We start from the raw sequence: 22915 nt of genomic DNA on the forward strand, positions 1-22915 counted from the left end.
CTTCTGTTTCAGGGAAGCCTGGATTCTTTGATGCCTTTTGCAAAGAATGCTACAAGAATTCAGCAGTAAGAATGCAAAATGAGTCAGCTTTACCCCATTTGGCATCCTTCGGGCCTCTTGAACATCCCCCGCATCCCCAGGCAGCATGGCCAATAGCAGTGGGCTCCAGGTTAGGGAAGTCTGTATGCTATTGTGGTGTGACTGGGATTTACCATGGGCTGCAGGTGAAGAAAAAGTTCTGGACAGTTCAGGACCTTGAAAAATACATACCATCATCATCTGAAAGTTCCTGCACAGACTCCGGTGTTGAACAGCTACTTTCAGTGTTCTGGCTGTTGTTGGAGGGTTGGTCACTGGCTTTACGCCGCCTACAATCATGTGCAGACCTCTGAATGGAAAGGAATAACAAGAAGCCCATGAGACGTACTCACTGACCAAAGTCTCCTGAAGTCAAAGGATAGAATCAACAGGTATCTTGTTTTCAGAGGGAGCTACACATGTTCATTTCAAGATCCTTGAAGTCCTCAAGCCCCTTGTTTAAGTCACCCTGCTGGTTTCTGTGAATACCTGAATGATTATTTGAAATAAAGTTTTTTGCTGGACTGCTAAGGCCCAAACCACTCCCCCACTGCAGCACTATAGGACAGGGATTTGCATGGTAACACCATCAGAGGAACCAGCAATAAAATGTTGCCACACACCCTGATCTTCTAACGGGAATGCACCTGCCTGGAGAGGCCCACTCAGTCCAGCTCTAGGGTGCTCCAACCGATTCCTCCTCACCCCGGTTGTCCATTTTTTTTTTGCAATGTTCCGTGCAAAAGCTCCCAAGCATGCACAGCACCCACTGGGGTTTTTTTGCTTTGCTCTTCATTTTTGCCCCATTAGATTTTGTTTTTAACCATGTCTTTGTACTTCTTCAAATATTTCTGTTTGTACTTCAGGTTTCTCTGGCACTTCAATAGCCCCTCCTTGTTTTTCAATGGTCCCATTTTGGCTCCATTCCTATTGGCACTCACTGCCTGAATTTACTATTAGCAGGACCGGTAGAATGGAAGTAGGAAGCCTTGCGGCATTATAGCAGCCACTGTGGGAAGGGATTTCATCTCATGTCACACTTAAGGAACTAAGGCTGAGAGACTAGGATTTGCTGATGGCAAATTTGCCAGACTAGGATTTGGCTGATGCTTGAGATCATTCACAAGCACAATGGTAATTGCCTAAGCTTTAGTCAATTTCTTCTTTATTTATTTTATTTTATTTATTTATGGATTTATATCCTGCCTTTTTCCTACAAAGGGCTCAAGGCAGCTTACATCATTCTCCTCCTCCATCTTATCCCCACAACAACAACCCTGCGAGGTAGGTTGGGCTGAGAGTCTGTGACTGGCCCAAAGTCACCCCGTTGGCTCCATGGCCGAGCAGGGACTCGAACCCAGGTTGTCTGAGTCCCAGTTCCATGCTCTTAACCACTACACCACACTGGCTCTTGTTGCTGTTGCCTTCACTTTTTAACTTTAAGTGAAAATAAAATAACATTTCATGGAAAAAATGTTTCCAGATAATAACTGACATTGGGTTGTCGAATCAGAAGACCCTCGTATCCATTGTGAAATCACACTTTCCCAAACTTGGCTCAGAAAGTGCTCATGACACATTGACTGTGTGAGCACTTCTCTCCAAATGCCATGGAAAAATCCCACGCAACTCACTACAGTGGATTTGCTGGAGGGTGGCGAGTTACCTTGTGCCGGGCAACTTGGCTGCTGATGCACATGTTCTTGTGAGCTGACATTCTATCGGACAAGCGCCTCTGCATGGTTTGAAGTATGCCATCCTTTTCATACTGGGCAATGTCATTTAAAGGGTCCCAGGGCCTTAAACTTTCAAAAGGAAGAAGATGCTTATGAGAAAAAAGAAAGCCACCAAGAAGAAATGTCTATTAAGCATCGCTGGCAAACTTTGGCCAGTGTGCACAGTTGATATCAGGCATGCATACAAGTTGTCTCTAGCCTGCCCCATTTGTACAAGAGCCATCCCCCACCCCACACACAAATACTCACGAACCAAAGGTGTACCTACAATCTGCTAGCTGTTTTCTAGTATATTGTTACAGCTTCTCTGAAAGGATCTTAGGAACTTTCCAGAGGAAGCTAGGAATTGTAGTTTTGTCAGGAATGGCCAGGAATCCCTAAAACAATTTTAGCAAAGGTTCCAACACTTCGTTAGTGTTTCCTAGCCATTCCACTATTCTCTGCGTTCCTTGGAATGAGATTGGTTGACCAGTTTAGCACAGTGGTATAGATATGCCCCAAGTATGTACCACACGAGCCGCTTCCAGTCCCCATATGCTACTGGCCACTCACTCTTCATATTTGTAGTGCCACTCGTTTGTGGCAGGGTTGTGCCAGAAGAGCAGGGGCCTCCACTCGGTCCCGTTCTCCTTCCGCTCCCGTGCTGCATTCCGCTGCTCCTCTTCCAACACAAACTTCTCTTGAGTGGCCTTGTTCTGGTCTCCTTTGTTGATTGCGCTAGTCACATGCTGCCAGAGTCTAACAACGAGGAACACAGGAAGCTGCCTCACCCACAGCCGGATCCTGGGTGCCCCCAGCCCAGCACTAGTGACACAAACTGGCCATGGCCCTTCCCTTCCCTTCCTGGAGACACTGGGGCTGAGGACCTTGAGGTCCCTGGAGGAGCTTCTGCATGCAAAACAGGTGCTCTAACATTGCGTTCAGCCCTTCCCCTTTTAAGAGTCAAGCATAAGTGCCTGTCTATGGCCTGAAAAGTCATGAGGACCACCCACCCTGGAAGTGTCATTCAGTGGGGAGGCTTGGCACAAATTAAGAAGGGATTCCAGATGTGCTGAAAAGACACAGTTCTGCAGTATCAACAGACAGCAGAAGGAGCAGATGCTTGCTGTTTGGACTTCGGTCTCTACTCTCGCAACTGCAACATTCATCACCGGGTTCTAGAGCTGCACCATTCCCTGACAGTGATATGGGCTCCTCTCAAGAAGGAAAAGGTGGGATATAAATGCAGTGTAGTATTATTGTTGTTGTTCTTAACAATGCACTTATCAGTCATCTCAACAGTCTAATCCCTACGCCAGCTTCCCCAACCTGGTGTCCTTCAGAGGTCTTGGCTAACATTTCCCATAAGCTCCAGCCTACATCAGCTCCTCCTTCCCTTGTTTTATGGAGGGGAAGTTCCCATGTACTGAAATTCAACTTCCAGACAGGAATCTCTCCCTCTACTGAAATGCTCTGTAAAACACAACAGTGAGATGAGGAATTCTCCCCAGGAGTGTGTCAGCTACAGGGATCTTTCCTGTGTGTGGCTCAACTGCCCCTAAAGGGGACCTGCCTACCCTACCTTTCCGATTCGAACTCGGTTTGCTCTTCAAACAACACAATGTGACGCTTCAGCCTTTGTTTCCGGACCTCACTGGTTGGGTTCCAAAAAATCTCTGTGCTACCATTTTTCGTATCACTTATATACACTTCTCCATCCTGAAAGAGGAAGAAGAAAATACAGGATTTAGCATGCTTCTAGATAAGGCTTTTCAGGTGTCATCACCTTGCCTCACTCAAGGAAATGCAGAGGGGGTCCAGGTGATGGCATCTTCTACGCAGGAAGATGCCATGCCGTGCCATGTTTTCTTACCAATTCTCCTACCCTCTTCCTTAACAACAAAAGAGCTATTAAAGAGAAAATGACAGAACAGCTGCATCAGGTCTGCAGATTACTTGCACTAGGAGCCCTTCTTCTGGAAAAAGCTTGGTGCTTGCATAAAATGGTAGCAGACATGGTCACTCATATGCTAAGCGCAAGGAAACCCTTGTTTGGATATATCTGCTGTGCTGATGTTACTCCAACAAGGCTCAGGCCCTTCAGGAACCATCCATGGGCTTATTTAAGAGTAGGATGTAGCAGTATTACAAAACCTGGACACTTACTTGAAGCTATGGGATGGCCCTGGGCCCATCACCTTCCCTCAGCTTATTATCTCTTTTGTGCTGCTGTGGGGAATGCAGAAGAGGAAGGCATATGTATGCTACCCTGCCCTGTGGATGATGGTATTAGTGATGATGGTGGTGGTAGTGGTGTCTTGGGATTCTCCAATATTATTGCTGGGTGCGAGCCAGTGCAAACTCTTCCTCCTCCACCACTGATAAAAGCAGGATCTGAAGCCGACCTTGCTATGAGGGAAAAACCACAGCTGCACAGACCATTCTGAGAGGCAGGAGATGCACCGAGGCAGAAAGAGCAGGGCAACATTGTTAGCTTGACATTCTCTGTGTTATCGTTGTCCAAATGCCACCAGCATGTCCTTTTTGGCCACTGTCAGTTTATCCTGAAAACTATCCACTAATAAAGCTCTCCTGCTTGGAAGTGCAGAGGGTTATGGGCTTGATTTCCATGGCTGTCCACAGAGGACAAACCAGAAGACAGCTAACACGGCTCAGCCTAGAAAGCGCATGGCCGCATATTCAAAAGCGCATGACCGCATATTCAAAATAATTTCTGATGCTATTAGAAATTCTGCTATCGAGCCCAGTGTGTGAATATCTTCTCAGTTACTCATAAGTTGTCATGATGCCGACCCACCCAGTGGCTTCCTCAGAGCTACTGTCCACTCAGCATTGTTTCTAGTTCTTCAGTTTATGGGAGGTGGGTGGCTTTGTCGCAAAATGCCTATGACCTGCATGTGACAATCCATCACGGAAAACAAACCAAAGTGCAAGCACCACCACGAGACCACTTGGCCAGGACAGTTGGGTTCTGAGAAGCTGATCCATTCATGTATCAGAACACATACGCTGTTTCAGTATGACACAGCATTACAGAGAGTTGGGGTGCTTCCAGGTATAATCTTTCTCATGCCATCACCCAGCCCCATTGATGGAATTTTATGGAGGTTATCAACTTCGATATTTTCCTACTACTTTTTGCATCTTTTTCTTACTCCAGAAAATCTGTTAAATAAGAAAAGACAGGACGGCTCTGCAGGGCCTTTGAATTATTAGCCCAAGCACCCTTCTGCTGGAAACATTCTGACACTGGGATGTGAATGGAAAGTGGGAGTAGCTGGGGAAGAGGTACATATAAACCTATACAGCCAAGGGCCGCAAAAACCTTCAGTCAGGTACCATGTTCCCAAAATTCAGGTGTTTTGCCAAATAGCCAACCTTTTATTTTTTAGGAAATAGCAAAATGGCCTTGATTTCGAGTGCAAGATATGTTGTCCTTGCATATTTGGTCTTCCCATTCCAGATGTTAGGCGCATTCCCGTTTTCTTTTATCTGGCCAACAGGGACCTTAATGCTGGTTTCTCATTGTAAGCACATAAGACTGCCCCAACGAAAGGGTCCCTGTTCCTCCATCACTTCCATAACCAAGAAGAAACCTGGGGGGCTGCCCTCTGAATTTGCCTTCCCTTGCTAGATAAGACATGGCTCCCAGTACCTTTCCAACGGGAGGAAGAGATGCACACCGAGGTTTATTCCTTGTTGTTCTCTCTTCTCGCCCCCACGGGGACTTGTGGATCTGTGGGCGGGGTGGGGCAGCTCGACTAGCTGGATTTGGCTTGCAGTTGAGGGGCTCTGCACCCCTCTCTACACATTCCCTCACTAGCTTTTGACCAGAGCACAGTAAAACTTGGGTTTCAGAATCTGAGCCAGCAGTGACAACCAAGGACTGCAAGATCTATGACTGTGCAAATAGGTCTGTCTGTGGCAACTGTCCACCCAAGAACCATTTGTTTTTAAAAGCCAGTCTCTCCTTCAAAGCAGCACAGAACACAACATTATTCAACAGTGTCCCTTGTCCTCCATGCTGCTTCATGGGAGCTTTTTAAAATTGTCAGCAAAGACGATTACGATTTCTTACCCAGTGTCCATCCAGGCTTGCCAGCACTTCTTCTCCTGATTTAATCTTCCCCGAGATTTGATTAATGCTCGTGCTGCCACCAAAGAATGGCTTTTCAGAGGAGAGGAGAGGGAATAATAAAACATTTTAGCCCAGAAAAAAATGGAAGGCCATCCAAGAACAGAGATGACCCAGACCGAAACTGAATTTGGATTTCTAGACCTGCCAGGAAAGGATCAGCTCCTATCACTCCTGTCGTGTTAAAACATATGTCACACAGCAGCATATTTCAGCTGTGGCAAAGCACTCATCTGACTGCTTTGTCAAACATGCAGGCACGGCACGTTCAGGCAAAACCGAGTCTGTACACTGCGCCTTCATGGTAATATGAGCACCTACCTGGGACAACCCTGGTACTCAGACAAGGTTCTTAATGACTGCCTCAAAACCAGTCATTAAATCTCCATCTAATGCATCTTTTTCCCAACCTGCAGATGGGTTGGACTGCAACTTCCATCAATCTCAGTCAGCATGATGGAGGTGCCCTGCTGCCCACCAGCAGGGCACCAAATTAAGGATGGATGCCCTGAGAGACTGAAAGTCACTTCCATCCCTTTCAGAGGTGCTGCTGACATCTTTGATCGGGTTAGTCCTGACCGACTGTCCTCTGCTTTAACCTTACACATGAATTGCACGTTGCTGTGGTAAGAACTGGGATGACTTCAAGGTTAGCCCTGTCTGTTACACTGGAAAATGGGGATGAAACCCCAAGAAGGCAAAGAAATGAGGAGGTGCTGAAGAGAAGTTCACAACAGTTACCTTCAATTTGAATTCCAGTTCTGCCCGATGATTGCTTTTCTCACAGTCAATGGTAACCTTCCCTCCAAGCTCCATTGTCATGGTACCATATAAAATTCCTAGCATCAGAGAAAAATACAACTATTATCAAGATGGTATGATTGCCAAAAAAAGAGGTTTCATAGATGAGACATTTAACTTACTATATTTATTTCCAGTTTTGTCACAGAATTAAAATTGAATTTCTACACCAAGAGTTTTTTCCTTCTATTTTTCTGTACTTTCCATTACATTACTGCTAAGTGGTACTTTGCTTTTGCTTTGGCTAAAGAATCCTGGTCCTATTCTGTCACTCCAAATCATTCTCACTTTCTTGTGTTATTCAGTACATTCTACAAAGCTATAAAATGGGGATAAGCCTTTGCAATTCAGAGAAAAACACCAAACATTTATGGCTGCAGCAATAAAAATAGGCATCAATGAGCTGTAGATTTCAGGGTAATTTCAGGTCAACCAAGACCTAGGAATGGGGGAAAAATTCCATCTTTTCACATTATAAAGCTAACATTCCCAATTTGCTTTTTTGGAATCAATACATGAACCAAAACCCTATTATACATCAATATTTGTACTTTTCTGAATTTTACAATGTAGTTCTTCAACCATGCACTTATTAATGTCAACAGCATACAACAATGTTAAGAATTAAGACTCAGAGTAAATGCATGTGAACATGTGTATGAATTTTCATGTGAACTTAACATTCACAGACTGATAAAGAAACAGGATCAAATGAACATCAGGCTGGAAAAATCAGAAACTGGTTGAAATCAAAGTTGATGGAAGTATCTGAGGCTTTCCTAGCTCCTTTCTGCCCAATACAGTGTGTTGCTGGGTACCATTTTAGCCCTTGTTGTCTCCCTGGTGCTCTTTAGAGGAAGGATGGGGAGAGGAACAGACCCTTGTGCTTCTTTGAGTTGGACAAGCAGCAGCCAGTTAGGGGTGTAATGGGACACCTTTGGAGAAAAACAGTTTTTAAGATGCAATTTGCATCTTGGGAGAGTGATGGTGAGAGTCATTGCTTGGATCCTGATTCCTCCTGCACAGATTTTCAAAGCTCATCCAATGCTAATTCTACTATGCATGGTTTCTGCAAAGTTTTGCTCAAGGAACAGAGTTACTGAAAAAGGCATCAAGTTGCAAAGCCCTCCATTCCATCTTGCCACATAACAGTTAAATGAGTTTATTTTCATTCCTGGTATCTCCCTTCCCAAGTTGTTATTTCTGATTCCATTTCTAGCCACAGCTCCAGTGGGACCACTACTTCAATTGTTCTTGATGACTTCTTGTGCAGAGACAAATCAAGCACATGAAGCAAAGACAATGACTCATAATTCAGCAGGAGCAAGTAGGCAACAAGTAAATCTCCCTCTGAGTTCTGTGTAAATAAACACTGGATTGTGCTCTGCAAGGTAAGGTGTGTGTTTGCAAGAGATTTGCTGTGTCTGAAATGAATTAGTGTTCAGAATTTGCAAACAGAGTAGAGCTAGTCTGGTTTTCTGATAATGTCTGAAAAGAGTAACTGTGCTGCCTTCATCCCTGTGTAAAAGCACTGCAGCTTGGGTTGAGCGCAGCTTACGAGACACTTTGCTTTTCTTAATGTAATCACTGTAGCCCTGTCCTTCGTGTAACGTATTTACGATTTGTTGCTGAAATCCCTACTCAGAATTAACTCAGATGAAGTGCATTTCTACTGGTATAAGCAGGTCCTGATAAGATTGGTCAAATGCAAAAGAAGACAGGGTTCCTGCACTTTTAATAGTTGTGCAAAAGTGAGGAAGTTCAGCAGGTGTAGCTTGTATTCTATAAACCTCTTAATGGTGCAGTAGTTCCATCCTCTGCAGCATCTGGTTATGAGGTTCCCAATGAGCTGCAACAGCTAATTACAACCGGTAGTCTTTGTTTTGCTGTTTTGTCACTGGCTTCCACCAGTGGCCTCTGGCTTGTTGCTGTCTTTTAAACAATAGATCCTCATTCCTGAAGTCTGCTCACCTCTAACCCCAAGTCATTACAACTAGGGAATCCTGTGTCTGCTGATAAACATCTCTTTGAAAGAAAAGAAGGCCTGCAAGTCCCAGTCCCGCCCAGAAGCCCGGCCATACCCCACCTTTGCAGTGTGCGTAAGGCATGGTAATGATGTACTCCTCCCCACTGCTTAGAAATGTAAGCTTAGCTTGTCCATCCAATAAAGCTGAGAGTGAATTGCCTGTAGAAACAAGAGTATAATGAACATGAACACTCCTCTTAAATGGGCAGTAGGAGAAAGCAATTAAAAAAGCACATCTCTAAAGAACTCTGCGGGAGAGTCCCTTCTCCGGGAACCCTCCATGAAAGAAATTAGGAGAGTAAGTACTCGGAGGAGGGCTTTCTCTGTGGTGGCGTCCAACCTATGGAATTCACTCCCCAAAGAGGTCCGCCTGGCACCGTCGTTACTGGTTTTTCGGCGCCAGGTAAAGACCTTTTTATTTAAACATCATTTGAATGGTTAAAACATATGATCTGGCCAGGGCAACTTCTTCTTCCTTCTCTTTCTCCTCCTATATTTTTATTTACTTAAGTTATACTGATAATTTTAATCTTATATTTGTAAACCAATGTATTTTTTGTATTTTGTATTTAATGGTAATTTATTATGTGCCATTGTATTTCATTGTATTTTATCGTGTTGTAAGCCACCCCGAGGTTTCGGCAAGGGGCGGCATAGAAATGTTATAATAATAATAATAATAATAATAATAATAATAATAATAACAACTTCCTTGACTTTGGTTAACAATAACAACAACTGCAACTACAACAACTGCAACAAATCTGCTTTTTCCCTTTTGCAAGAAACCCAAAGTGGCTTATATGTTCCTCTTCCTCTCCATTTTATCTTCACAAGAACTCCCATTGTGGGACTGCTCCTACTGAGGACAGTCACTGATCCTTTTAACCTTATATGTATCCTGTGAACCCATTTTATTTAATGAAATAAATACCACTTTGCTTTTCTTTTTAGCCTAAAAAAACAAAAACTGGAAGATCATGGCAGGGCAAGCCTCCTCACCAAAAAGGAAACACATGCTGCATCGTTGCTCCAGTGCCTTACCGTAAAATTTAGATTTGGCTAGAATGCTGCCAGTTATACAGAACCCATCCTTCCGATTACTGACATGAAAGGCCGATACAGGAGGGTGATGAGAAACCTACAAGAGAAGATGACAAGATGAAGCAATACGCAAGCCACCATTTAGATGGAGGTAGATAAAACTCAGAATGCTTGCTGCTGATGCTTCTTGCTTCTGATGCAAGAGACGCTCAGATTTACCTGTTCTGCTATGTAAAACGTGTGACTGTTTGTCTGCGGATGAAACCAACAGCAACGAAAGGTCTCTCCCAAAATGGGATTGTATGGCTTTTTTATTCCCTGGAAGAAAGGAATTAAATAGGATTACACAATACTAGGTTGCTGGCCCTATCTGACCATGTGTTGAAGCAGGTTCCTGAGCACCCAGCTAATGAGGGTGGGGATAGGGAGCTAAATTGGAATGTTTGCATGAGCCCCACTGGCCTTGCCTGGAAGCACCTTTTGGTGCAGATGGCACTGAGAATCTCCATATGGGGCCACCGCCTCTTGGGTACGACTGCTTGCTCAGGACTAGAGACGGATTGCAGTAAGATCCAGGCCAGATGCAACCCAGGAGTTACTGGGCTGTTTACCTCAAACAGTTTCAAACTGTAAACTGAGTTTCCAGTCTGTGTGCCATCCCGCCTCAAGGAATCAATGGAATACAATGGCTCAGTATCCCTTCCTTGTCCGAACACTGGGGAATGCTTGCAATTAATTGAAAGGTTGTGCCATCATTTCCAATACAAAATCCCGCCGTGGGCTCTTCCATAAACACTTCAAGATAAAAAATATTTATTTATTTGATTTATTTGCATATATTTATAGGCTGCCTATAATTGCCAAGGCCTTCCTAGGCGGCTTACAATGTAAAACATACCAAGAGTAAAAACACATTAACAACCAATTAAAACATAATAAATTAAGCATCTATAAAAACAATTAAAAATGTCCTGCTCTGGTCAGGCTCAGGATAGCATAACATCTGACAGACAAACTATCTTTCTTGTTCTGTTCTAGTTACAGTAGAGGGGTCTCAAACATATTTGTTTACTGGTGGGGGAGTGACCCCATGCTGAGGACTAAGAACCATGTGCAGAAGAAAGTGTATCTTAGGTATGCCCTCTGAGTATGATGTCTAAAGCCCATCAGATGTGTAAGCCAGATATCCAATATTTCAGCATGGGATTTATTGGCTGAGCTACTAAATAGTGAGCTCATGAGAAAAGAGAGTGGGGTGGGCACCCTTCCCAGAATACAACACCCTTGAAGGGAAATGGCCATAGAGAGAAAGAACTCCCATTTCGAGTAGATTTGAAAGAGGTTCTCCAAGTGTACTGAAAACAGTTGATGTTATTATTTCTAGTAATAATTAAATAATACCTTATTAATGATGGTATTTCTTTTATCTCCAGTTTTTATTTGAGCGACAAACAGGAAAAGGAGCTCAAGAGGAAACCATTCTGTAGGGCAGCTTCTATCAACCTGGTACTTTCTCGATACTTTGGACAGCAGCTCTTAGCATAGCTGGTCCTTGGCCCTGCTAGGTGAGGCTGATGAGGAGCTGAAGCCCAAAACAAATGGAGGGCACCAGGCTGTGTGAGCCTGCTTCAGAAGGAACAGGATGTTCAAGTGCCCCGTGCAGCTACTCCACCCTCTCAGAAGAGCATCTCGCATGCCTCACATGACTCAAAGACGGAGCCTCTTAACTAAAATTTCAGAGAACCTCATTCATACATCTGGAACCTTGGACTTCATCGCTTTTGGTCCTTTAAATCTGCTGTATCTCATGAAATCTGCTGCGTTTGGTTCTAGTCATGATAAGTAAAGCATATGTCATATCCAGTGGAGGCTTCACGCTACATTTTGTAGCAGGAAATCACCCGCTTTCCCATTACATTGAATGCATGGCACAAGCATTTGTTTTCACTAGAGCCCTGTCAGACTATTTAGCAGCATATAAATTTGAAAAATAATAAAAGGAAAGCATTAGGGGCAGTAGCAGCAATGCACCATAGGATACTTCCCTTTATATAGAGAAATTCTTAGCTCGGTTTATCCCTTCCACCCGACCACAAAACATTTGGGGAAATGTACAGGTTTGTAATTTTAATTGGAAGACACACTACTGTATCTTAGAAGCATGAACCTGCCATTAAAAAGAGAATATTATAATACACTTGAGTTTGATTTAGGCATTCTCTTACCTTTGGCTTCTTATAAAAGCCTGATAGGTACCATCTCAGGACTTGCTTGATTCGACAATAGGGATCTTCTTCAACAGCAGCTCTATAAGGGAGAGGAAGAATAAGAGCCACTTTAGTTATTCTGAATGATTTTGGAATCAGCACAGGCCTTCACCATGGCACAGAGAATTAACATGATCATAGAATCAGATCAGATGCAAAATGAGAAAGGCAGGAGCATCAAAATGTGCAAATTTTAAAATTGCGCTTCCTGCTCCACCCATTTGGAGAGCGAGATCTCTCCAGCATTTCCTTGCTGCAAAGGCGAGGGACTGGTGAATTTGGGTGGGGGAAGGTATATATAGCTGTGGTTTTTCCACTTTCATGGGGGTCCTGTGCCCTAACGCCCACAAATGTGGAGGGTTGACTTATATGTGATCTGACTTATATACAAATTTGACTTAAATAATGAATTTCCATTTTCTCTGGAATGGAACTCTTTGCAACCTGGGGACTGCCTGTACTTGTGAAAGGGCAGGCAGCTCAAAAGGGAGCAGTATAGTAGATATTTTTCTTTTTTACTTGCATTATCTGAAGGTGCCTCAATTATTTGAGGCTTTTATAAGCCCACTGCCCTGCCTCATTCACAGAATTCTATGGGGGTGAGTGCAAGGTGCCTGCATTCAGCATGTAACCTTCCCATGTTTTCTACCACTTCCTCATCTTTCTTACTGCAGGATGGGGGGCGGGGGCAGCCTATGGGCTGCAAACCACAGAGCCCAACCTGGCCTGTGGAGGCCAAGCACTCTCAGAAAAGCCCCTCCCTTCACTTAACCCCCCGCATTAAAGCTCACCCCATCCCCTGCACTTTGCAACATTCGCACTTTAGAGCATGCCTAAATTTACAGAAGGGGAACAAGTGTTCTTAACCATCCAGTCCTAGAAACCTTTACAGTTCTGCCTGAATCTCCACAGATAATAAATGTATTTATTGTATGTCAGGTCACTGATGTTCAAAATAGACTTCACAATTCACCCTCATGGCAGGTTTGCTCTCTTTGCCCCATAAATTCTGACATCTGTACACCAGCAGGTGGGGTGCGCAATTAGTGCAGATTACCAGCTGGCACAGCTGAGCGAAGTACAAATCGCATCAGAGGTTTTCCCGCCTTGTTTTCCTCATAGCTCCCATAAAGAGTTTATGTCTAATGGTCACTGAAGTGGATTCCTGGCCTGATTCATGGTGCCCACTGATCACTGTGAGAGGCTCTGTATTATCAGGGAAATCTTTCAAACGTATAAATGACCCTGCTACAAGCGGGCGGATGGATGCTCTTGCACATCTGCGCACAGATGTTTACTCTGCAAGCAATGCTTACTGGGAAAGTAGGTCGGCGTGATAGTAATAATCAGAGAGCTTGTTGAGAAAAGAGCGTGGCTCCAAGATGAAAGTGGGCAAAACCACACGAGACAAGTCCATGCCTGGTCGCAGCTGCTTCAGGAGGATCCACATTAAGCTCTTATTTTCCTCGGACACAGTTTCTGTTTGAGAGCATTCACCCGTCTAAAAAAGAAAAATCTTTAGGTTACACTGAAGCTCTCTGAGTAGGATGCTAGGTTTTGGATGGCCCCAACGGATTGTGCTCCAGGTCACTAGTTTGCCAAAGTTCCTATGTTCCACCATTAACTTAGCTTTTAATAATACATTCACATAGCACATGGACTGGTTGCTACGATAGTCTGGAAATGCATGGATGCAGTCAGGAAGTTCACATGAGCTCTACTTTCTTCTTTACTTGTGCACTCTAACTAAGCACAACCTTAGGAAATTCGTGCAGATTCAAACTGCTTTCACAGCTAGCCAGAGAAGCTTCTTTTTGCTTTTAACATCTGTCCATCCCAAGCCATAATGTTCTGTAGAAGTACACATTATGGACGACAAAATACATCATCCATTGTAAGGGTGAGGATTTAAAGCCCAGGCAAACTACGAGAGACTGATGGAGTTCTCAGCTCCTACTTCCTCTTTAAAACAGCCTGTAAAATTTAACTGACATGGTAGCCTGGTTATGGGCAAGATGCATCCCACAACCTTTCTCCAATTTGTAATGAAAAAGAAGGGAAGAGCTTGAGTATGTGAAAGGAGCAGGATGCACAGAGCGAGAGCGTGCCCAAGAGTTGTCTGGGGAGTCTTGCTGCTTCAAGCAGGGAAAAGCTGCACAGCAGGATGCCATGAACAAGAGGGAATTGAGCTCCGTGTCTCTTCTAATGCAGCCCTGCTCAGTTTGATCAAAAGAAAACTTGTGAGCCAGGAGCAATGAAACCTTTCTTTCCTTCTATTGATTTTTATTCGTTACAATCTGTCTTGTGCCACCGACAAACAACATCCCTAAGCTTGATCCTCCACAGATAATGGAACCCATTAAACAAACACTGTTGCAGTCAAGCTGTAAGCTATGATGGGTATCGATTCCGCCTGTGCTTTCATCAAATGCATTTACTGACTTTACAGGGGCATATATCTTGGTCTTGCACATATATACCCCCATGGACTGAAAATCAAGTCTTTTTAACATCATGAATCAAGCACTTCAGACATAAAATTACTCTTCTAACTGCTGGTGCTTGTAGCTGCGTAACACTCAAAAACATACATAACCATTTATAAGTAGCTGTTTTCTCCTGCCCCGCAAATATATGAAGATCCATGGGAGATGTACATCTAAATTTTAACCACCTTCTAAGTAGGCTTAGAGATCAGATTTGAACTACTTGTAATTTGTATAAAGGAGGCTGTGAAAAACCAAAAAACTCAAAAGGCAGAATTTTTACGGAAGAGATCAAATCAATCTTAAGAGCACTATTATTCTTCAGTGGATTCTTGACAGGCATTGCAAAGGTTATGGGGTCAACTGTAGTGAGCACATCTCAGGAAAAATAGCTTTTTTTCCAAGGAAAATGGGACTATATTTTTCAATTGTAGTTTGAATTAATTTTCACCCATGATCACATTAGGTTTTCAATACCATGAACGGAATATTCATCTATAAGGAGGTGTTTGATTCTCTACAAGTTGGAAGTATGTCCCCATGCACACTAAACCAACAACATTAAAAAGAAATCCTCCAACTTGCAGCACACCTCCACTGTTATTAAAAAAGAGAAAAGGACAATGGGGAAAGAAGAAAGAGCCTGAGATCTTTAGAAGGCTGCTATGGGAAACTTTATGACATTCATACATTTCCTAAGCTGTTGTAGAACATTGCCACTGTCTTGGATTCCTCTCTTGGGCTCTCCTAGATTTATGTTTGGAAACCATATATTGCTTTCCTTCACCATCAGCTCAGGCCTATATTCACAAGTCTGTTGTGAACAATACATTTGTAAATGGAAAGCCAATCACATTTCTAGTAGGGGTTAACTTATATGTGTAGTTCAATGAATGTTCTGTACATTTCCAGAAGAGCTGCGCAGCATACTAACTCAGACTGCAACCCTAAGCACGTGTACATGAGAGCAAGTCTGACTTTGCATAATGGGACTTACTGCCAAGCAAGCAAGCAAGCCCAGTATTGGGCTGCTGGTTCAAAGTCCTGCAATTCAGCCTTTTTTTATTTCCATAGCCCATCCAGATTCCACAACTCACTTTCATTGTCCCCTAACTAAGAGATGAGCAATAATGTAAGGATAACACAGTGCATTCTAATTGGACATGAACACTTGCCTTGAGACTATCAAATGAGGTGAAAAATAACATGGTGGTCCTAATACGCCATTTAACATAGGCCATTGGCCTATTATAGCTCTCTGACAACTCATTTTGCTCATTAAAGAAAGAAAAATGGCCATTACTTGCATCTGTCACTGGCAGGAGGCATGTTAGACTGGACTAGAAAACCCATTCTTGGAGTGACAACCCCTCTCCTGCTGCCTCTGGGAAAGGACGCTGTCATTGCTACAGAGCTTTTTACAACAACAGGTTGTAGCTCAGTGAAACCTTAACATGGAAACATGCTATTAAAGGAGTTGCTATTTCTTGTGCAAAGTGATGGCATGACTCAAGTTAAAAGAGCCAGAATAAATGGCATGGAATAAAGCATTTTTTGTTGTAAGAAGATGAATGCAGTGGACAGATGAATGGCAAACCCAAGACAAACTTTCTAGGTAGACAAAGTTTAAAACGGTTGTTACCTCCCCAAATTCTTCATAGTTCTGCTCTAAGTAAGTTGTCCCCTTCTTCTCCTGGGACAATTCTCCATGGATTTCAGACTGATCACTTTCACTCTCATTGGTCTTCCGGCTGTTCTCATGCATCTCATTCTCAGATTCATCGTTGTTGTCTCTTTCAGATTTGTCTGAAAAAGCATCATTCTCCAGGTGATGGTTCTCCAGAGCTGATTCGTTAAGACTGAAAAGCACAGGTGGTTGTATGGTTTACATTTCAAGGCACTGGTTGTTAAGCCTCTCGATGGAGCACAGGCCAAGAAGTGGGAGCATTCTTAGGGATTTTCATTTGGGCCCAGGTTGCATTAGATTTCATATATTATTAGGACAGTCACCCAATTCAACAATTCAAGCCTTAAACATTTGAACAATTCAACAATTCAAGCATTTGTCAATTCAACATTCAAGCGTGAACAAATCAGTCAATTATGAACACCAGAGTCAAGGTGCAAAATGGAGGCCTGAAAAAGATCTTTCCCCTGGCATCCACAAATGTTTTAAAGCATTTTTAAAATTTCAATGGCCAACCATAAACAAATGCAGATTGATGACACTTAAAAATGTGTGGCTGGATATACTGTTTTCATAAAAGCCTCTCCTATGATTATGAGAAGCTTTATTAGGAAGCTTTCCAATCAAATATAGTGTTTTCAGGCATAGTGCCAAGATACATCTTTGCAGTCCTTCTGTAGGCCCGTGCTCACTTGTATGAGCTGAACTGAGCTGGCTTTGCTTTTGTTTCATTTTACAAGAGGACAGTTTAAAAGGTTTAAAATACAGCAACATCTTGCAACTCAAAAAGCCAGGTGAAAATGCCTCTGTGTCAATCCTCTTAAAGGATGGCAGATAATTTTTATACATATTTATATTTGATTTATTGCACCAAGGCAAGGTCACACAATAAAATATTTGCTTTTTATGTCTGTAGCTCAGCATTTTCAGTGGATACCAACTTTGATGCCCTTTCTATTTTGAAAAAAAAAAGTCCTCTGTGTCCCTCCTGGAGGCCATGCAAAAGAAGGATTTATTTAATGAGGCCGGATTGGATAGACTTGATGTTCTGAAATCCAGATGCCCTTCATTTAAACATTGTACGCCTTCCTGAGAATTTTATATAATAGGACGGCTTATAAAAGGTTTTAATAAACAAACAAACAAACAAACAAATTTAACAACACCTTTACTCAGTCCATAGACCAAATTCCTACCAATAAATAGTCATGTACTGGCCACTCTAAATCCAAAACTCGTGGGGTTGTTGACCCGTCCATACAAGAGCAATACACATATCACTGCTTGCTACTGTTTTGAATATTTATAGCAGTAAATCTGCATGCTGTGTTTTACACCCCACACAGATAGACAGCCACATGTGGCAACCTAATCAGAGCTTGGATTTAGCATAGATATTATGATTCAATTTGTTTTCATAAATTGGAACTTGCTTAATAATAACTACTGAAGTCCAAAGAACTATCTTAGGTAGGCCCAAGCTTAGGGTCAACCACAGATTTCAGAATCAAGATAAGGTTAGAAGGGAGTATTTCCTGGCTTAGCCTTCCTCAGCCTGGTACCCTTCAGATGTCTTGGACTTTGCTTCCCATAAGCCCCAGTCACTATGGTTAATGAACATGAATGCTGGGAATGGTAGTTCAAAACACTGGAGGGTTTATTTATTTATTTAAAGTTTTTATATGCCGTCCCCATTGCTATATAGCCTCGGGACGGCTCACAATAGCCTCGGGATGGCTCGGGTTCCAGGTTGGGGAAGTCTATCCTACCTTATGACTCTTGCCTTTAACCACTATCAGAAAAATCATTTGCCATTTCCCTAAACATTTGCTGTTAAACTCCTCTAATTTACAACAGATTTAGGGAAAGCTTAGTTTACTATTTCTTTAGATTTAGAGATTTTTCATCCGCATCTCTGAATAAAGAGAAACTGCTGTCTTTGGAACAGATTGATGCAAATCAGATAAAACCTTTATCTGTAATCTCCCTAAATATTAATATAGCACGACAGTTTCCTATATTTTAAAGAGAGCAACCTTTAGAACATAAGGGAAGCACAGAATATAAGTGCTCATTCCCTATTTGAGATTACTCCCATCTCTAGGGCTGTTCTCTGAACACACACTCCAACTTTTTAAAATTGTAAGTTAGCAGCCTTGTTTAAACAGACCCAATGGGGGGTGGTGTGGTGGTGGAGGGGACAGCTGCTAAATCCTAAGCAAATATGAAATGGGAAAGCATATGTTTGTTTGGGGTGGTGTGAATGTGTGTGTGGGACAAAAGATAGTAATGGCACAACCTAGCTGCTTCCAATAAGACCATGTAGAATTATTGAATGAGTAAAGCATAAACCCAGGTATAGGCAAACTACACAACATCACTTGAGTATGTCAAAAGAAAAACTCCCATTCGTAGTCAGCAGCAGATTTTCTTCACTGAGTGAAAAGACTTTGCTTCCTTGGGGCAGATCCGATGTGGTTCCTGTATGGATGTTCTATTGCACAACTATTTGATCTCCACCTCCCATTCAAACAATCATGGTGATAAAAGAGAAAGTAATTGGCCAGCATAGAATCTGAGCACAGGCTCAGGAACAAATCACTGGGCCAGTCACTAACTTTTCCACAGAGGATGTCCAGTTTCTTTGAACTATGCTTCTTGCATTTTAATTTAAATAATGTGAAGAAAGCATTAAATGTAATTAACTGGCCTATTAATAAGAACATGTCAGCTTAATTGGCCAAATTCCCTTGAGAGAAGATGTTTAATTGGAGGATTAATCCCAGCACATGATACTGTCAGTGATAAATCTAGGACTTTTAAATATTCTGTCAGTTGTACCTGGATGGGTTAGAGACAAATGTTACTTCATGCAGTTGATTTATAGTTAGATCTGTCCTCATTTTTCACTGTTGAATCTGCATTGTTCCTTGATGTTGAACCAAAGGTTTTTACTTAGAGACTCAACATTTAGAAAGTAAAGGATGTTGCTATTTAGGTATAGCTAAATGTTAAGGATGCGTAGCTGGACCAGCCAAAGTTCTACCTACTTCAGCACTCTGTTTCCCAACCAACCAAGCAGATTCCTTTCAAAAGGACATGGTGGCATCAGCCCTCTCAAAACATGTGTTTCCCAGCTGGTGGTATTCAGAGACAGACTGCCCATGAAGCTGAGATGCCAGGGTGATGTAGTCTTACAGTGTTTGGTTAGGACCTGGCAGATCCCAGCGCTGCTCCTCACTCAGCCATGCCTCTCACTGGTGGATGACTTTGGGCCAGTCACTAACACTTACCCCAACCTGCCTCACAGGGTTATTGTGAGAGTGAAATGGTAGAGGAGGAATACCATGTAAGCCACCTTGGGTTTTTGCAAAAGTAAGAAGGGTGGGATATAGATGTGATCATACTATAGCTACCATGACTAGAAGCTACTGAAAACTCTAGCCTCTTTGAATTTGTCCAGCCCCTCTGAAAGCCATCTAAGCCATCCAAATCGTGTAGCAGCAAATTCCAAATGTTAACTGGTCTACTGGGGAGATGTAGAGACGTGGAAATCTTCCACAGCTGTAACCAGACTATCATATGGGAGTGCTTTCTACAACTACAAAGCAACCAGTAGTAGAAGGAAATAATAAAGTAAGAAAATTAGCCATGTTTTGTATAGATTCGTCAAAATCGATGGGACGTTAGGCCTGGCTCACTTGCTTCATTGATTCCAATGGTGCTACTCTAAGTATGACTCAGTCTCTCTCACTATGTGGTGTTGGATGACTCATTGCAGGTATCAAATGAACACAAAATAACAGTAAAACCTACGAACAGGGACTCTTGTTCAATCCTTGGTAGGTACTTGCTATACACTGACATCAGGCACTTAACAGGACATTGCCCAGGAAAGATTACCAAATTTGGCTATTCAGAGAGAGAAGCAACTCTGGAAAATGGACTTTTTTTAAAAAAAGGGAAAATTGCAAACATATTTATGCACATTCAGTTGTGCAGAAACAAAAAAATGGCATGCCATTGACAGTCCCTCCAATATGTCATCTGGACACTTCTGTGGCTGTCCCTTTTGTGGCTTCCATTTTGGACAGTGCAAAAAACAATTCTCCCCTTCCAAACAAGAGCAAAATAAAAGGAGGTTATAATCAGAGGAGGGGAGGGGCTTCCGCCACTTAGGCCCCTGCAATGCCTTCTGGAGGACTGGAGAAGGAGGTGGGGACGACCACAGTGTTCTCTCCCAATCAGGAGCACACAGCCACTGCCGTGCAGCCTGCGTACAGCGACTGATCTGCAACTGCATTGATGGGTCTGCTGCTAAATCAATCCACGCATTACACCCATGCAGTGAAATCCACTTTAACAGCTCTGACAGTTTCTCCTTCTAACTCTTTCACAGCTTAATGAACCATGAAGCTTTTGGGGGTACTGCTACTCTAACAGAAGCAGAGTGGACCTTTATACTTTAATCTACATGGGTTTTTTTAAGCTCAAGGAAGCACTGAAGAATTGAGCTATAATTTACTCTGCATGTATTTTGAAATGTGCTTTGGAGGTTAAAAGATTTGATGTTACAACTTTGGTTCAAATGTGAGGTTAATATCCTATGCACATCTATTTTGAAAAAAGCCTTCACTGAACACAGTGGGGCTTAATTCTGAGCACAGGGCTGTGTTATATCAGGAATGGGCAGAACACAGATCTCCAAATCTTTGGACTTCAACCCTCAGAAATCTCTGCCAGCATGATCAATGATCAAGAATACCAGAAAGTGAAGTCCTAGAGATCTGGAGTTTGCCCACTCTTGATGTAAGTCACTCCACACTTGATCTTACTTCAAGTGAAGCAATGCTCTTGTAGCCAGGTATAAAAGAGATCAAGATGAGAAGCCGTCCCATGTGGGATTCATTACAAATGTCAGCATATGTGCAAGAAGCCAAAGCAGGTTCTTACTGGAAAAGCTCCTGATCCGAGATCGTAGCTGTGTGTAGTAGGTTGTAGAGCCCAGCATGTGAAGAATCAGTCGAGCAATTCAGATCTCCATCCTTCCCTTGCTTGGATGCACTTAGTCTGAAGAGGCTGGAGCAGCGCAAGGCCAGTTCCAGGGCATCCAACCAGCACCGGCCTGCAAAACCCAAACATGAGTCAAAGAGTGTAATGTAAAACCTTCTTTCGGCTACTTCCCGCTTCATGTATCCAGGCATTTAATTCATTTTAAACGAAGGTGATAACAGATACACTGGAGCAAGGATTCTGAATGCTCTGAAACAAATAAGATATGATGGATGCAGAACATTTGATATTCAACCCCTCAGTTCAAAATGCTTCATACCAATAAGCTCTCTGAGTCCTTCAGGTGATAGTCTAAGCATGAAATACCAGATCCTGTCATCCAGCTCTGAAAGTTAACTTGTCCCAAACGAGCACAAGCAACTTGTTATTGTACCCAGGCAATTTCAAATCCACATTTCCCTGTTGGCATATTTGCTTGAATGATTAAGGTTCTCTCTCTTGGCTTGCCTTCTAAGACAAAGCAATATCTGAGCAGCAGAGCAGCCATTCTTCCCAGATGCCTCAACTCTCATCACTGCAAGCAAATATGGCCAGGAATGCTAGGTGTTGTAGCTGAAAACATCTGAAGGCCGCCACGGTGGAGAATATTGAAGTACAACAATGACTTTAAATAAATTTTCTAATCTAAATATAAGGAGTGGGAGAGAAAGAGCAAAGCTAAGGGCTAGGAAGGAAGGAAGAGAAAGAAGGCTAGGACTGGGGAGGGAGAGAGTAAGGAAAAGGTGTGCTGAGAGAGAAAGGGGAGATTAAGAGAGTGCACAAAGGGGAAAGGTGCGGACGCACTGAAGTTGTACATTTTTCTTGTTCTTTAGGCTAAAACAGACATCACTTTAAAGCCGCATTTAGCAGTTACAACTTCCTCTCTCATTGTTTCTCTAGCATAGGTGAAACAGCCCCCATCTAGAGCTTAGTGTAAGAGATAGGAAGGCTTTTAAGATCTGGAATAGGGGCCTTCTGTGTACTCTAGGAGTATGAAATGAAAAATGATATCACTGCTTAGATGCAGATTTAAAGTTCAGCACTGTCACATACAATCATGCTTGGAAAAAGTGCAGCCTTGTGAGAAAAATGGACTTCAGTAGTACTACACCTTGAAATCTCACACCTGCGTGGACATGACTCATCAGTGTATCAGCACTGATAACCCCATACAAAAATGGAAGGCACTTGTTCCTTGCTTTCTGAGCCATGTAGCAGTTCTACTAAAATTCAAAGGTCAGGCACTGGGGGATTTACACTCCAAACACTAAGATGATAACACAGAGATGAATTATGTTCCTTACTATGCATTCTATAACCAAATTCACCTGAGAGGAAGGAAATGAAATTAGAAGTTAATGTAGCATCAGCAAGATATACACTAAAGGTTGAGCTCCCAGTTTTAGTCCCTTGGCTCACAAACACATTTATTTAGAAATGTAAATAAAGTCAGACTTTTGTTTTGTTTTTTAATATCTTTTGGTATGAGCTGATATAGTGATTCAGGCACTCATGAAAAGAATATATCTGGGATATGTGACTAAGTAAATTAAATCTCAGCAAAAGATTAAGAAGAATGTTGGGAAACAGAAAAATTATAGTC

At 42.6% G+C, this 22915-nt stretch overlaps 1 protein-coding gene across 1 annotated transcript in view; it reads right to left on the reverse strand.

Annotated features, from left to right (window-relative positions):
* The window catches only part of OSBPL5 (oxysterol binding protein like 5), a 167254-nt gene that overhangs the window by 6199 nt on the left and 138140 nt on the right, over positions 1–22915 (reverse strand). Inside the window, exons 8-20 of the mRNA XM_044425935.1 lie at positions 21214–21385; positions 16216–16432; positions 13404–13588; positions 12046–12127; positions 10040–10138; positions 9821–9917; positions 8837–8935; positions 6691–6788; positions 5893–5982; positions 3376–3512; positions 2367–2552; positions 1745–1883; positions 271–388 (exon numbers count right to left, since the gene is read on the reverse strand). Of these exons, the coding sequence (XP_044281870.1) occupies positions 271–388; positions 1745–1883; positions 2367–2552; positions 3376–3512; positions 5893–5982; positions 6691–6788; positions 8837–8935; positions 9821–9917; positions 10040–10138; positions 12046–12127; positions 13404–13588; positions 16216–16432; positions 21214–21385 (1719 nt within the window). The remainder of the gene's footprint in view (positions 1–270; positions 389–1744; positions 1884–2366; positions 2553–3375; positions 3513–5892; positions 5983–6690; positions 6789–8836; positions 8936–9820; positions 9918–10039; positions 10139–12045; positions 12128–13403; positions 13589–16215; positions 16433–21213; positions 21386–22915) is intronic.

Source organism: Varanus komodoensis, unplaced genomic scaffold, assembly GCF_004798865.1.
Source record: "Varanus komodoensis strain SLA01 unplaced genomic scaffold, ASM479886v1 scaffold16, whole genome shotgun sequence".
NCBI lineage: Eukaryota > Metazoa > Chordata > Lepidosauria > Squamata > Varanidae > Varanus > Varanus komodoensis.